The sequence below is a fragment of the Lissotriton vulgaris genome, chromosome 12, assembly GCF_964263255.1.
Source record: "Lissotriton vulgaris chromosome 12, aLisVul1.2, whole genome shotgun sequence".
Lineage (NCBI taxonomy): Eukaryota > Metazoa > Chordata > Amphibia > Caudata > Salamandridae > Lissotriton > Lissotriton vulgaris.
In genome coordinates, this window is record NC_141700.1 from 261,074,666 (window position 1) to 261,088,988 (window position 14,323).

The 14,323-nt window shown below is 48.0% G+C and overlaps 1 protein-coding gene across 1 annotated transcript in view; it reads left to right on the forward strand.

Moving 5' to 3' along the window:
* Positions 1-14,323, forward strand: part of CNGB1 (cyclic nucleotide gated channel subunit beta 1) — a 1,326,699-nt gene that overhangs the window by 253,684 nt on the left and 1,058,692 nt on the right. Inside the window, exon 14 of the mRNA XM_086945539.1 lies at positions 9,737-9,806. Within this exon, the coding sequence (XP_086801665.1) occupies positions 9,737-9,806 (70 nt within the window). The remainder of the gene's footprint in view (positions 1-9,736; positions 9,807-14,323) is intronic.

A 14,323-nucleotide genomic window follows, 5' to 3' on the forward strand; every position in this document is an offset into this window, starting at 1 on the left:
GTGTTTTTTAGTCAGAATGCCACCATTATTTTACAAATGCCCTTCCTGTGGGAAGAAGATGTCGAAAACTGACCCACACTCTGTTTGTGTTGTGTGTCTTCCAGCTTCTCATAAGGTGGAAGATTGTTATCACTGCCTCAACCTTTCAAATAGGACTTTAAGAGAAAGGGAGAAAATTAGGTTGCTGGGCCTTCTGGAGAGAGAAAACCGTGGTGAGAAAGAAGAGTTCCAAAGGCTTGTTATCATCTGCTAAGCCATCTTCTCAGCCTAAACGTCGAAGATCAGCATCTCCAGGAGGTAGAACTAAAAAACATCGACTCCAGGGAGCGTCGCCGTCAAAAAAGGTGCGCTCGACGTTGAGATCCAGATCGCCGTCAGCAGTGTCGGCGTCGAAGAGGGCTCCGTCGACGTCGAGGACTTCGCCGGTGAGGCAAGGTTCAGCGTCTCGACAGTCGCCGTCGAAATCCTTTTCGACGTCAAGACATTTGGTGTCGATTGCAGTAAGGACGACTTCGGGAGTGAAACGTTCGATGTCGAAGGATCGTAAGAGGTCGACGTCGAGGGAAGAGACGCCTGACGTCGAAGGATCGTGTGTCGACGTCGAAGGGTAAAGTGTCGACGTCGAAAGGGAGTCATCGATCGACGTCGAAGGATAGACCGAGGTCGACAGAGAGACGTACGTCGTCGTCGAGGAAAAGGTCGACGTCGAGAGGAAGAATGGCGTCGAAGGATTCGACGTTGAGACCTAAAAAGAGAAGGTCAAGGTCTCCATCGCAACGTAGGTCGACGTCGAAGCTTGCTTCGGGCTCGAAGCATGGAGTGTCTAGGTCTCCCCCACCTGAACACAGGTTGGCGTCGAGACTGTCAAGACCAGCCTCTCGGACCTCAATTAGGTCTTTGTCGAGGTCAGAAATAAGTCCCGAACCTACAGTGGAGACTTCCCTGCATGATCAGCAAGACAACAGATCTGCGGTGGAGCAAGAGACAGTGCACCAGGACTCTTCTGTGGTGGCTCATTCGGGCCCAACCTCAGGGCAGGTGTCAGATGACAGACAATTGGTGCCCAGACAACGGACTCCTTCTGGCTCATTGGTCTCTGAGCACAGTGCACTTTCCAGAGCTTCCAAGTCTTCAGCAGGGCTGAATATTGTGCAGGTGTCACCTGAGCATACAAACGGCCTGTTAACTTGTCACCGAGGTGGCTGGAAAGTCTTAGACATTGGAAGATGCGTCCGGTGATGGGGGAGAGAGCTCCGGTCCCTCGGACGGAGCTACATGAAGATCACGCTCAAGATCCTTAGTGAGAGAGAAATCACGTTCAAGGGAGCGTAGGAGGCAGCAATCGGCAACTCCTCAGAGAAGACGTAGAACCCCTTCTCCATCTTCTACATCATCTTCGTCTTCTTCAAGATCTTCATATGGAGACTATTCTCCAACTATGTCATCTACTCCTCCTTCCAGAGTGTCTCCCATGGATGATTTGAGCACATTTAATGATGTGTTATGTCGTGGAGCGAATAAATTCAACATCAAGATGGCAGTTCCCCAAGTAGCAACGTCAGTCATCTTTGAAACCCTGCATCACAAGACGACTGGCAGGCCTCTTCTGCCGTTAGTGCCCGGGTTGATAGAACCAGCGATGAGAACATTCCTAACTCCGGCCACGGTGGGTTCAGGTCCTTCTAGGATTGCAAAGAAATACAAGGCTCCAGAAGAGGATCCAATGTTTTTGCGTTCTGACCCACCTCCAGACTCACTTATTGTAGCGGCAGTCAGAAAAGCGCATTCTGCAGCATCTACCTCTTCTGCTCCACCTGAAAAAGATAGTAAGAGTATGGATTCCTTGGGGCGAAGAATGTGCAATACCTCAGGGTTGGTCATGCGAGTGGCCAGTGCAGCAGCCTTATTGGGCCGCTATGACCGTCTGGGACTCAGTGGCTCGTTTTGCAGATAAACTCCCTAAAGAGGATCAGAAAGACTTCCTGGAAATAGTGGAAGAAGGAGGATTGGTGGCTAACCAGAGCATTAGCGCGGCTGCTGATGCGGCGGACCTGTCAGCTCATTATTATGCACACGGTGTTTGTGCAAGACGTACGGCTTGGCTTCGCCTTACGGGGCTAAAGCCAGAGGCTCAGAGGAAAATGGTAAATTTACAGTTTAATGGTTCGACTCTGTTTGGATCTCACGCAGATGACGAGATGTCTAAAATGAAAGTGGAGTTGGACACTCTTAAGGCCGTAGGCCTTGAAAAGAAGAAAGAATTTAAACGTCGGGGTAATTTTCATCCTTATGACAAGAGATCCTTTCAGCAGAGAAGCCAACAGACGAATTGGTCTTCGCAAAATCAAGGCCAGAATCAACAGAGGTCGCAATTCCAACAGCGACGGCCTGGACGAGGCAGAGGCAATGGAAATAGGCAGCAATCATCTGCTACCAAGCAGCCTCAAAAACAATGAACGGAGGCTTCCTCTACAACCGTGACCTACTCCGGTTGGAGGAAGTATTGTGTGTTATCTGGACGAGTGGAAACAGATCACAAAGGACAGATGGGTGCTGGGTATCATTCAGAGCGGGTACCTTTTGAGATTCAAGAAGCCACCCCCTGTCATGCGTCCTCTAAAGATGATACAGTGGAATGTAAAGCGCTTACAACAGGAAGCGAACGTCCTTCTGAAGAAGAAGGCCATAGAACCAGTTCCATCTCAGCAGAGAGGTCAACGCCTGTACTCTCGATTCTTTTTTGTAAAGAAAAAAGGTCCAGTTACAGAGTTCAGACCCATTCTGGATTTGAGACGGTTGAACAAATTCATTCGGAAGGAACGGTTTCGAATGCTGGCTCTTCATCAGATCTTCCCTCAATTACACCAGGGGGATTGGATGTGCTCCATCGATCTGAAGGACGCTTATTTTCATATTCCGGTATCCAGAAAACATCGCAAGTTTCTCAGGTTTCAAGTAGCGGCTCATCATTATCAGTACGCAGTGCTTCCTTTTGGCCTGAGATCAGCTCCCAGAACATTTTTAAAATGTATGGCGGTAGTGGCGGCTTGTCTTCGAAAGAGACGGATTTTCATATAACCGTACTAAGACGACTGGCTTCTGAAGAGTTCACCCCCATCGCTTCTAGAAGAACATCTGTCGATATGCCTCCAACTCATGTGCAAGTTGGGTCTGCAAGTCAACTACAAGAAGTCCATAATGAACCCCACCCAGAAGATCCACTTCCTGGGTGCTCAATTGGACACGGAAGAAGAAAACGTGTGTCCTTCGGAGGAGAGGTGGTCATCCATCAAGGCGAAGTGTTTGTTCTCCTTCAGTCTGCACGTCCGACAGTTCGGCAAGTGTCCTCTCTCCTGGGGTCCATGGCATCATGCATTTTCATCGTGCCAAACACACGTTTGCAGATGCGTCCTCTACAACAGTGTCTGGAAGATCAGTGGAAACAGAGGACGGGATGCCGGGAGGATCAAATTCATCTCCAACAGTCCGCAAGAGATTCCATCCGGTGGTGGATGAAGAAGGCGCACGTGATGAAGGGAGTTCCTTTTCATCAGGACCCACCAACGCAGACTCTGATAACAGATGCTTCTCTCCAAGGCTGGGGGGCACATATGGGCCCTCTTCAGGTACAAAGGCTATGGTCAGACTTCGAGAAAGGATATCACATCAATCTACTTGAACTCAGAGCGGTCCATCTTGCTCTCAAGTCCCTGGTGCCATCGCTACAGACTCGGTCCCTCCTGGTGCAAACAGACAATACAACTACAATGTATTACTTAAACAAGCAGGGGGGTACCAGATCCAGGACTCTGTCCATAGAAGCCCAGACCATCTGGCATTGGTTACTTGCACGAGACCTGTCCATAACAGCAATTCACCTACCGGGGAATCTCAACTCACAGGCGGATGACCTCAGCAGAGACTTCGTCGAAGCGCACGACTGGGTTCTCAACGAAGACGTCGCTCACAGCATTTTCCAGGATTGGGGAACACCAGACATCGATCTGTTCGCAGACGCGGCAAACGCAAAATGCCCCGTCTTCGCGTCCAGGCTCTACCAGACAGGGTCTCAAGGGAATGCCCTTTTGATAGACTGGTGTCAAGACTTGCTGTACGCCTTTCCACCGACACCGTTGATACCAGCAGTGATCAATCGGCTGTACAAAACCCACTCTAGAATGATACTGATTTGCCCAGAATGGCCACGCCAGTGGTGGTTCACAGATCTCCTCCAGTTGTCAATAATGCCACACAGGAGATTGCCGTGTCGCCCGGATCTTCTGTACAAACAGGAGGGGCGAGTGTTCCATCCCAATCTGCCCTCCCTGCGCTTGGCAGCATGGCTCCTGAAGTCATCCAGTACGGGCATTTACAGCTGAATCCGGAGTGTATGAACATCCTTAAGGAGGCAAAGCGGCCTTCTACCAGACAATCCTACGGATTTAAGTGGAAGCGCTTTTACCTTTGGTGTCAGAGTAAGGGTCTTGATCCTATTCATGGTCAAGAACAGGTGATCTTGCCTTATCTTCTTTACCTTGCTGAATCTGGTTTGCAGTTTAGTTCCATCAAAGTTCATCTTGCTGCAATAACGGCTTTTAGAAAGTCTCCAAAACAGGTATCTTTCTTTCGGATTCCTGTGGTGAAGGATGTTCTGGAGGGGTTGAGGAAGGTGTTTCCTCCAGTCAGGTCTCCTTCTCCACCTTGGGAGCTTAATGTGGTGTTGACTAAGTTAATGGGCCCCCCTTTGAGCCCATACATAAAGCATCTTTACAACACTTATCTTGGAAAGTAGCGTTCCTGGTGGCCATCACTTCTGCTCGTAGGGTGAGCGAAATCCAGGCTTTGTGGTGTAATGAACCGTACACAGTTTTTCATGGAAACAGAGTGGTACTCAGGACTCATCCCTCTTTCCTGCCTAAAGTGGTGTTGGATTTCCATATTAACCAATCCATAACATTGCCTACTTTCTTTCCAAACGATTCGAGTCCGGCTGAACGGGCTCTACATTCATTAGATCTGAAAAGGGTTTTGAAATTTTACTTAGATAAAACAAAGTCTTTGGGGCACACGGACCGTCTGTTTGTGAACTATAGTCCTACGAATACTGGTTTGTCAGCATCCAAGAGATCCATTTCTAGATGGATAGTGTCATGTATCTTACTGGCTTATCAGCTAGCCCACAAGTCGTTATCAGGTAGACCCAGCGCTCATTCTACAAGGGGGAAAGCTTCTACCACAGCTCTCCTTAGGAATGTGGATATGTCAGAGATATGTAAAGCAGCTACTTGGCGTTCAGTGCATACGTTTACACGCCATTACTGTTTGGATTCTGATGCACAGACTGATGCGCAAGTGGGACAAGCATCACTCCGAAATTTGTTTGCTACTTCTAGTTAAACACTGTGGTTGTAAAGTGTGACTATGCATTTATCTGTTCGCCCGCTCCTGGTGGGTATGAGCTTGCTACTCTATTCAATGCTTATGACTATTAATGAGTATCCCCTGGAAGAGAAGGATTAGTTACTTACCTGTAATCCTAGTTCTCTTCCAGGGGTATACTCATTAAAGTCATAAGCACCCTCCCGCCTCCCCGGGAGAGCAGTAGCATTGAGGTTTATCGTTTCAATATGTATTATGAAGGTTTTAAGTGCAGATTCCTGCTAAAGTTTACTGTACCGTACAAAAGAACAGACCTAACTGTCACCTGTGGTGCATGATGGGAACAGAGTTCTCCTGGAGGCCTTAAAGGCAAAGTGTGCAGATTCTCTGGGGCCTTAAAGGCAAGGTGCCAGTCTGGTTTTCTGTACACAGACATTTTTTCATATGCAGCCTTTTAGGCTAATAACTGTTTACAACAGGTTCTTTGATGAAAATAAAAGGTTTTTCATGGGTATGAAATGCATTTTAGGCTCATGCCTGGTTATTGCATTTATATACAGCATATTTTCATGCTTCAGATCGTGTGTAAGGTTTTGTTTGATTAGCCTATGTATTAATGTTAGGCTGCATATTATGGTTATTATACATGTATATGTGTATAATTAGTTAGTACTATGTACTTTTGGTTATATTTACACGTATATATGTATATTGTTTATGTGTTCCGGGTTCCCGCTCATGGGCGGAGATAATTCAGTGCTTATGACTTTAATGAGTATACCCCTGGAAGAGAACTAGGATTACAGGTAAGTAACTAATCCTTCCTGCCTGTACAGAGACATCTCTCGACTCTCCAGAGGGAAGGTATGATACCGGCCTATCCCTTGGCCATTCATCCGTGTGGGGGAGAATCGTGGGATAGATTTAGGCGTAACAGACTTATTTCCCTTTTGCATTTCGAATAGCATTACAGAAATCATTTCTAGCATGTGGTCAGAACTCAAAACAGATTTCTCTAATAAGGATAGTATGGAGTTTAAGATGTTTTCAATAGACACAAGATATTCTGAGGGCGCCCCCTCTCTCTCATTTCCCCATTTCGCTTGAGAATCAGGCAAGAATACATCATGTCCAGACTCCATGGAGGTACCAATCAAATGACTTGTGCTACTTTATAAGAGAGGCATGGAAAGGCGCCTTGGAGAAGAGCTTACAATTGGAGTATTGACATATCTATGACCACTCATTAACTGGTTGTCTTTATGCCTACGATCGAAACAGTCTCCCAAGACCATTTTTTGAGCATCTATATCAATGTCCGGGAGTGTAAAGTCTTCCCCTAGCAATGGCTCTTCGCATAGTATTGACTTCTCCACTGGGGGAATACCAAGGTAGTCGTCCAGGTTGCCCTCCCCGCCTGAACCCTTTTGGAAGCCCATCCACTGTAATAAAACAACCAGTAGAATCTCCTTCATACTGTCATTCGTTGAGTGCTTTGACGGCTTTGGCCTATTTATTAAAATAATTGACTGACTCTGCTGGCTGGCAAGAAGAACCGAGTCCAAAGGGGCACCGGTAGGTGCATCAAACAGTTGCTCACTGGATTCGACCTCCACTCTCTCAGTAAGCTGATCCAAGGACCGAGACCCTCCGCTAGACTGCACCTGCCCCCCAGCAAGGCTGCCTTGGAGCTCCATTAAGTCTGTGGGGGGCGATAAGGAAGAGATTAACAGTAATAAGGGATGGAAGTTAAAAATCTGGCCTTCTTGGGCCACAGCTGCCACCTCCGGATCCATCCGAGGCTTTTTACGAAAGAAACCAGTAATAACAGGGTGGGATTTATAGCAAAGATGTTGTAATTGTCTTGTACCGCTAAAGGATCTTCTCAGTTTATGTCTGGGTGAGGAGGAGAGAATTCGCCCTGAGGGCAATTTTCTGGAAGTCATCTCGCTCCGGATATGGGGCTGAGTTTCGGACTTGCCTGGTTGATTCCTGCCACCACAAGATTGAACACTTGATCGGAGAAGAAAGACCAACATTTTGGCAATAGCATGCCCTTCACTCTCCACTCTCCTCCAGACTCCGCTCTCTACTTATAGATCCTTATAAATCCTTAATCTTCTGCCAGTTTTCTACGCCGTCAAAAAAGGGCTTACTGCTGGAGATAAATTGGCAGTTTCTTTTTACAGTTGTTTTTGCGGCGTCTGTGCTAGGCTGTGACTCCCACCGCATGAGGAAATGACTCTCATCCTCCAAAAGTGCTGCCAGATGAAAGCAAAAATCCCCACAATTGCGGCAAAACTCGTGACTCTCACTGCGGCTGCCTCCGCAAGTAGCTCTCGCAGACAGGACAGATGTCCAGATAAAGACTCCCTCCATGAACGAAAGGCTCCTGCTGTAATGGAAAAGGAGCAATGTTTCCTGGTGTTTGCAAGGGCACTGGTGAGGCTCCTGCTGCTTCCCGGCCACTAAGGCAACTCCCACCGCTGTAGAGAAAACTCTTGCAGCTCCTGCCCCCCGTGGAAACACTCACGCGGCTCCCGCCGCTGTGGAGAGACTCTTGCAGCTCCTGCGGTGAGCTGTGGAGGCACTAACGCAACTCGTGCCACTGCGGTTTGCTCTCATCTCTTTGTCCTGCCTCACTGCTGCTCACCACTAGTTCCGTGGAGCTGCTCGCACCACTGTGCCGTCTGCCATGGCTGTGGTAGGCTGTAATTTATTGCTGAAATCTCAGGACACTAAGGGCGCAAGGGGTGCAGCGCCTGTTCGCGTCGATGCAGCACCCACTCAGCCCCACCGCGCGCCTCGCAGCCTTGCCGCCCGCACTGCACGTACTGCCTCTGCTCCACACAGCCTCCCCGCCTACCTGCCTTCCGTGAACCCCGGGGGCAGCACAGTGCCTCAAGCAGGGCAGGGTGCTGGACTGGGTGCCGGGAGCAGCGAGCAGCGATTTCGACGTCCTCCTTAGACATGGGCGTCCGCAGGGGAGGGCAAGGAGGTGCGCTTGCCCCCCCCTGGATCGCCGGTCCCATTCCTTTTATCCTTAATGTTCATGATTACAGCAGGCTGTTCCCCTGCGAGAAGCCCCAGGAGTTTAAATGTTCTCTCACTTGGGGCCTCTCGCAGTTCTCTTTGAACTCTAGAGGCTGCAGCAGCCCCTCCCCGACCTCGAGCAGACTGTGGACAGGCCCATTGTCATTCTGTCTGCTGCTGATCACCACATAAAGAATGACAATGGGCCGTCTGCCTTTAACTTGCCTTGAAGGCGAGTGATGAAGTTACAATTTTGCCCCCCCCTGGAAGGCGAGTGACGAAGTTAGAATGTTGCCCCCCCCCTGGAAAAATTTCTGCGGACGCCCATGTCCTTAGAGCCTCACAATCGGCGGTCTCAGAGCCCTATCTCTTCACTTTATATGGCATCTTTCTACACAGCCTTGGCCCTTTGAAGTTTGCAAGAACCTGTCCTAGAATCTTGCACATTTTTGGACCCCTTTCCGCTTGTCCAGACTGAAGAAGTTGACAGGGTTGGCCAATGAAAGGCTGATGGAACGAATGTTTGCCCCATGCAGATAACGCTGCTGTGAACGAGGCCTTCTGCGTCCTCATGTAAACACAGCCTCCACAGTCGCTACAGTGAGATCTGTCATAGTACATTGTAATTCCTCCTCACAGTTTAGCTATAGTACCTTCCATAGCACAATCCCAGTGTTTAACCCATTACATTCATGGAGCGTGTCCATACGACACATGATTGATGATCAAGGAGGAGTGACTCCTCTTACAGCCCCTGGTGACTGACATACCCAAGTACCACACAACTGGTACCGCCTGAAGCGGTCTGGGTGCAAACTCCTCTCCACTGTACCTAGGTGGAAGATCTTGAAATGTAATGCAACAGTAGTGCACCCCCCTCTTGAGAGCACTAGACCAGGCCAGACCAGTGCAAGTTGAGGTGAGTGTACAGACAGAGGTAGCTATGCAGCATTGGGTTGCCTATACAAGAAGTGCTTTGCGCCTTAGAAAGTGCTGGTGGAAGGGGTTTAATTTTTGGCAGGGATCCCTGCATGTCTGACCCCTGAAGTGAAGTATGAATATTGAAGCTTGCACAGACGCCAGGAGTAATAGCCTGGCAGGTATCAATGCCCTGATGTCTCCAACATTGAAGAATGATACCAAATGTTATTGAGTACAGATGTGGTATTGCACTTAATGTGAGGTGGATGAGGACATTTTTTAAAGGTGCTCTGAGAATGCCTGCATACCCCAGAATACATCAGAGTTGTGCAGCAATAAAAGTCAGATAGGATGGAGGAAACTGAGACATTGGCTTTGAAACCTTACGTTTTTTCTTTGGCAGTGTGGTTGACTGGATCACGCAAGGACTGGAGAAGGTGATCCCACAGCCCGTCACAAAGCAGATGGCACATGTGAGTGTGATAACCTTGTCCTATTGTCACTCTGCTCTCATTTTTGTGTTTGAATCTGTTTATTGCTTTTTTTGTTTAGTTACTTTCACATGCTTACAAGCATAGGAATATTAATGAAATGGTACCTCATGCTATGACAATGCAAATTTGTTCCACTATTGAATGTTACAACAAGAGCAGTGTCTGAACTGGCTGTGGCAGCATTTGCCGGTGGTGCGAGTCCAAGGTAACTATCAGAGTATCAGACAGCCTCCATCAATGGGAAACGAGCGGGAGACACTCTTACAGCCAGGTAGGGCATGAGTACATCAGCATCAATGAGAGTGACGGATACATTAGGATATATATCCTGCACAGTAATTGACATTATGCAGTATCAGAGAGAAATAGTTACAAACTAAATTTGATACAATTGAACTAGGCGTAAAAGAATTAGCAACCTTAGCTAGTGCATTTGCCCGAACCATCCACCCAAACCCCTAGTGAGCAACACCGTTCTGTCGTCTATTATAATGAATGCAGTGCGTCCGTCTCTGCCAGTCTCAGCATCATAAACAGGGAGTTGCCGGGGAATATATCACTCCCGAAGCAGGCATGTCTGGGGTGACCTCAAGAGCACCCCTCATAATGCATCCTCAACTTCTGCATCACAGGTCATTAGGCATCTGATGGCGTGAGGACCTAAGGCATTTCAGTGTGCAAATCAGCCATAGTGGCATCCCAGCTGCCAGCTATGCGTGTTTACGGAGTCCCCGAAGCATCTTCCGATGTGTTCAAGTTTGGCGTTGTCAGTGCAGTGTACCAGTAGGCTCACTACTCCACTCCAGTAGCACTGTAGAAGGGGACATGCCCAGAGCATATGTATTATGTTGGTGTCTACTAGCTTGATACAGGGGCAGGTGGCATCAGCGCGATGGAAATGCCTGTTGATGTTGTCAGGGGTGAGATAGGTACTGTGTAGGATGTACACCTGGATTAAGCAAAATCGAGTATTGCGTGGGATGCAGGTGGGACTCTCTAATAAGGAAGACCATTCTCTGTTCGTGCATGGAAAATTGAGATCTGCCTCCCACCACAGTCGCTCTGCTCTTATGGAGCCTACAATGATACACACTGCTTGCTGTTTTTGTTTTATAATATTTCAAACTAATGTTTGTTGCCACCATCACTGCTTCAGGGAACTCCAGCGCCCATAACCCATTTTGAGAGGGAAAACAGCCAGAGGCGCATAAAACCAGTGCTGGCCTCCCACAGCCCCTTTGTTACCACCATCACTGCTTCAGGGGACTCCAGCCCCCATAACCCATTGCGCCTGGATGCGCTACCGCCATCGCAAGAGGGGAAAATGCCTGGAGGCACATAAAACTAGCACAGGCCTCCCATGGCCCGTTTGTTTCCACCATCACTGCTTGAGGGGACTCCAGCCCTCATAACTATTGGCGCCTGGAGGGGCCACCAACATCACGAAAGGAAAAGCACCCGGAGGTGCTTAAAACCAGTGTGGGCCTCCCATGGCGTGGGACGTGTGCCGGCGGGCTGGTCCATGCCCGTCGGAGCCCGGAAAAGGCTAGCTGGGCCATTGCTCTCTGCCCCATTACCAGAGATCTCCTGAGTGCTGATACTCCCTCTACACAAGGTATCGTTCCTTTAGTTGTTTTGGGGCACTCTTGAATTAAACTCTGCCATTCGTTGGTATTTCCAATATGGCCAAAAGGAAGGGTATGACTGACCGACCCGGGAAAGGAACAACAGGGACACTGGACGCTTTTTTAACCAAGGCGGAGTCCGTCCTTAACCACGAGATCCACTTGGCAGAACAACATCTTTCATTGGGATCTCTTATCTCCCAAAAGCGCTCTTCCCTAGGCACTATTGCTAGGGTGGGTGAAACTCCAATCGTTCCTAAACATCGCCCATTGCTTCCCCGTCCCTTGCACCAATTCCACTTCCCCCCTTGGTGGAGGTAATGACAGGCCCTAATATTACCACCAGGGAACAGGCTGCAAAAATCCAACCTGCGAATGCCAATGAACCGACAGTAAAAAAAAGGAAAACTGGGGATTCGCAAAAATCCCAGAAACCAGCTTGGGCAGTGAAATCTAGAGGGACTGGAGGGACTAGAGCTGCTGAATCTGGCCAAACTTTAAATGGCGCAGGAGCCCGAAATGCATTGGAGCGAACATCAATATAATGTAATGCATATGTTACACATGGATTGTTTGTGATCATCACTGGATATGAAATAAGAATATCAAAGTAAAGCAACAATGGAACGCATGTGAAAGTGATCATTAAAAATTATTTTCAACGTTTTCATTGAGTCTTCTGTGGAAGAACCAACGGTGTGCCCAAAGGCAGGGATGTGCCCATAATCTATGTGCGCACATTTCTCATTACTATTTGAAACATATGTGGACGGATACGTTACCTGCTGGAGCACCCTACCTTTCTAAAGATAGTACAGTGGTTTACGCACTGAATTTGAAAACACCGTGCACCGTGCCTACCCCCTTTGGCAAACTTTAAATGGGAACACTATACCAACCTTTTATTCAAAACAACATATGCTCCAGACAAGGACACAGTGGGGGGTTTCCATATTGAGTGTGGGTCATGCACAACGTAAGAGACCTCTCAAATGCAGTACTCTATGATACTAAATAGTCAAGCCAACATCCTCATCTGGGCACTGTTTCCCTTGATCAGGGGAACAACCTCACCCTCATACCATGACCCTGAAGACTGGGTGACTGGTGCCATCTCTTCAAGTGGGCAGACATGTAGTCTCATTTTCTGCCTCCTCCTCCACCTTGCAGTTGAACATGGCTTCTGTTCTGTGCAAATATGTGTTAAGAGGGAAGCACCAACCAGAGAGCATAGAGCTTTAGTACATGAAGAAGCACAAGATGCATTGCTTTGAAGCTCTGAGAGACACCATTCCACATTGACTCAGCCTCTTTGGACAACCAACAGTCCTAGTCCAATGAACTAAGGAGTATGTGACCCTGCCACCTGTTCTTGTGAGCTACTTCCCGAGGAGCAGGATTTGGCACTGGTCTCGCTAGCATAGCTGATGCTTACTCAAGAGTCCATAATAGTGGCCTGTCTACCCAGGACACAGTCCACCATTGATTCTTTTATGGCTGTGGCTCCATCTGGGATTGTGGACTCAGAGCAGACTTTGGAGCAGGAACAGCTTTTACCTCCATACTATACTCAATATTCTCCTCAGGACTATTCCTGCATGAGTGTGAAGTTGAAAGCCAGAGGAACCACTGTGTCTCCCGCCCATGGCCCCTCAGCTTCATAACCCAATTCAGTGCAGGCACCCTCAGGTCAGTTCCTGGTTTCTCTAAAAAAAAAACCTTATATATATGAATATTACCTCAATCGTAGGCCTGCATGTTTTTCCCTCCATAATAAGATGCTGGTAGAAATGGTTAAAGTATGTTTAGAACATAACTATTTTCCCTTTGACAACACCATTTTTCAGCAAATAAGGGGGGTAGCTATGGGGGCCTGCTTCTCCCCCAGCTACGCCTGCCTTCATATGGGCTGGTGGAAGGAGCAGGTCTTGAAAAGGGAATATGAAAACATCTTGAAGGCACATGTCCCTTTATGGCTGAGGTACATTGACGACCTCTTCATTTTATGGAAGGGGTCTGAGGAAAGAGCCAGGGAGTTCATACAAAAGTTAAATGACAACCTTTTGAACTTGCAATTTACTGCGAATATGAGCAAAACCTCAGTAGTCTTTCTAGATGTGGAAGTGTATGTTAGCAACAACAAGTTATGCACTAGACTCCATCGTAAGCCTACGGCTGGGAACTCTGTTCTCCATGCCTCAAGCCATCACCCCCAGCACTTGATCAACAGCATCCCCTATGGGGAGATGCTGCGGATCAAACGCATCTGCAGTGACAATGAGGAATGTCAACTGGCTCAGGAAAGTTGTAAGGAGCGGTTCCTTCAAAGGGGATACAAACCCGCGATCATTGACAAGGCTATCAGGAAAACTGAATCTTTGAGTCGTGATAACATCTTAGCCCCCAAAATCCCTGCCATGGCCAATGATTCTAACAATAAATTGCGAGTCATTATAACCTACAACAAACAGCAAGCGGCCATTAGAAAGATTTTCAGGAGGCATTGGGATTTGTTGTTGAAGGATCCTGTCATAGGCAATGACTTGCTTAGAGACAATCCTACCCCTCTGATAACTTTTCGGAAAGCTAGATCCATGGGGAACTGTCTGGATAAATGCAATCCTGAAATTAGACCCCCCTCTAATTGGCTGTCCAAGCAAAAAGGTTTTTTCAAATGTTTCCAATGTAAAGCCTGCAAACATGTGAAAAATGTGAAGGAATACAGTACTCCATTCTTGCCTTACCCCGTTAAAATCAAGCGACGTATTACGTGTAAAACTGAATACGTCGTGTATGTGTTAGAATGTCCCTGCGCATTGCGCTACGTTGGCAGTACTAAGCTACCCGTGCACATGAGGATCCTGCAACACC